This window comes from Saprolegnia diclina (assembly GCF_000281045.1).
Source record: "Saprolegnia diclina VS20 unplaced genomic scaffold supercont1.264, whole genome shotgun sequence".
Lineage (NCBI taxonomy): Eukaryota > Oomycota > Saprolegniomycetes > Saprolegniales > Saprolegniaceae > Saprolegnia > Saprolegnia diclina.
The window spans coordinates 1-546 of NW_008246331.1; the positions used below are offsets into that span (position 1 = coordinate 1).

Genomic DNA, 546 nt, shown 5'->3' on the forward strand with positions numbered 1-546 from the left:
GGTAGGTTCCACCGTCGGAGCATCGGTGGGCGACGGCTTTTCGCCGTTGCCTTCAAGCGGGACGCAGTTCTCTACGCAAAGCCACGAGTATCAGCAACTCGTTCTCCGTCCAGTATGATGCACACGTACTGTAGACTTGCCACATGGGCTCATGCAGCGCGAGCCAGTAGAAGCGCAGCATGCAGCCGTCGCCCGAGCAGCTCGAGTAATCGATGGGAAGGTGCGCGGCCGGCTTGGCCGGAAAGTTGGTCGCGCAGTCGTCGTTCTGGAAGACGCGCTTGTCGTCGAGCCAGACTTCACACGGACCCTAGTACGACAGATCATGAGCATCATCAAACCATGGACACTCCTTGTATACCGTGTGGCTGGGCACAAACCCTTCGCCCGTGTCGGGATTCTGCCACGTCATCGTGCCGTCTGATGGAATCGACTTCTTGGCGCCGGTCGTGAGCGTGTTGCCGCAGTCGGGACCTTGCGGGTCGAGCATATCGCGGAGCGTCTTGAATTGGGATTGGGCCTTGAACGCCTTGTTGAAGTTGGCGACGT

General features: G+C 59.2%; 1 protein-coding gene across 1 annotated transcript; it reads right to left on the minus strand.

The window, feature by feature from the left end:
• Nucleotides 1-12: 12 nt before the first annotated feature.
• Nucleotides 13-538, minus strand: SDRG_17317 (hypothetical protein; the record flags this gene model as incomplete). The annotated part of the gene is made up of 3 exons (XM_008623558.1): nucleotides 359-538; nucleotides 130-307; nucleotides 13-71 (listed from the first exon to the last, which is right to left on the minus strand). Coding segments are annotated over exons 1-3 (366 nt in total), but the record flags the coding sequence as incomplete, so codon positions are not given.
• Nucleotides 539-546: the final 8 nt, after the last annotated feature.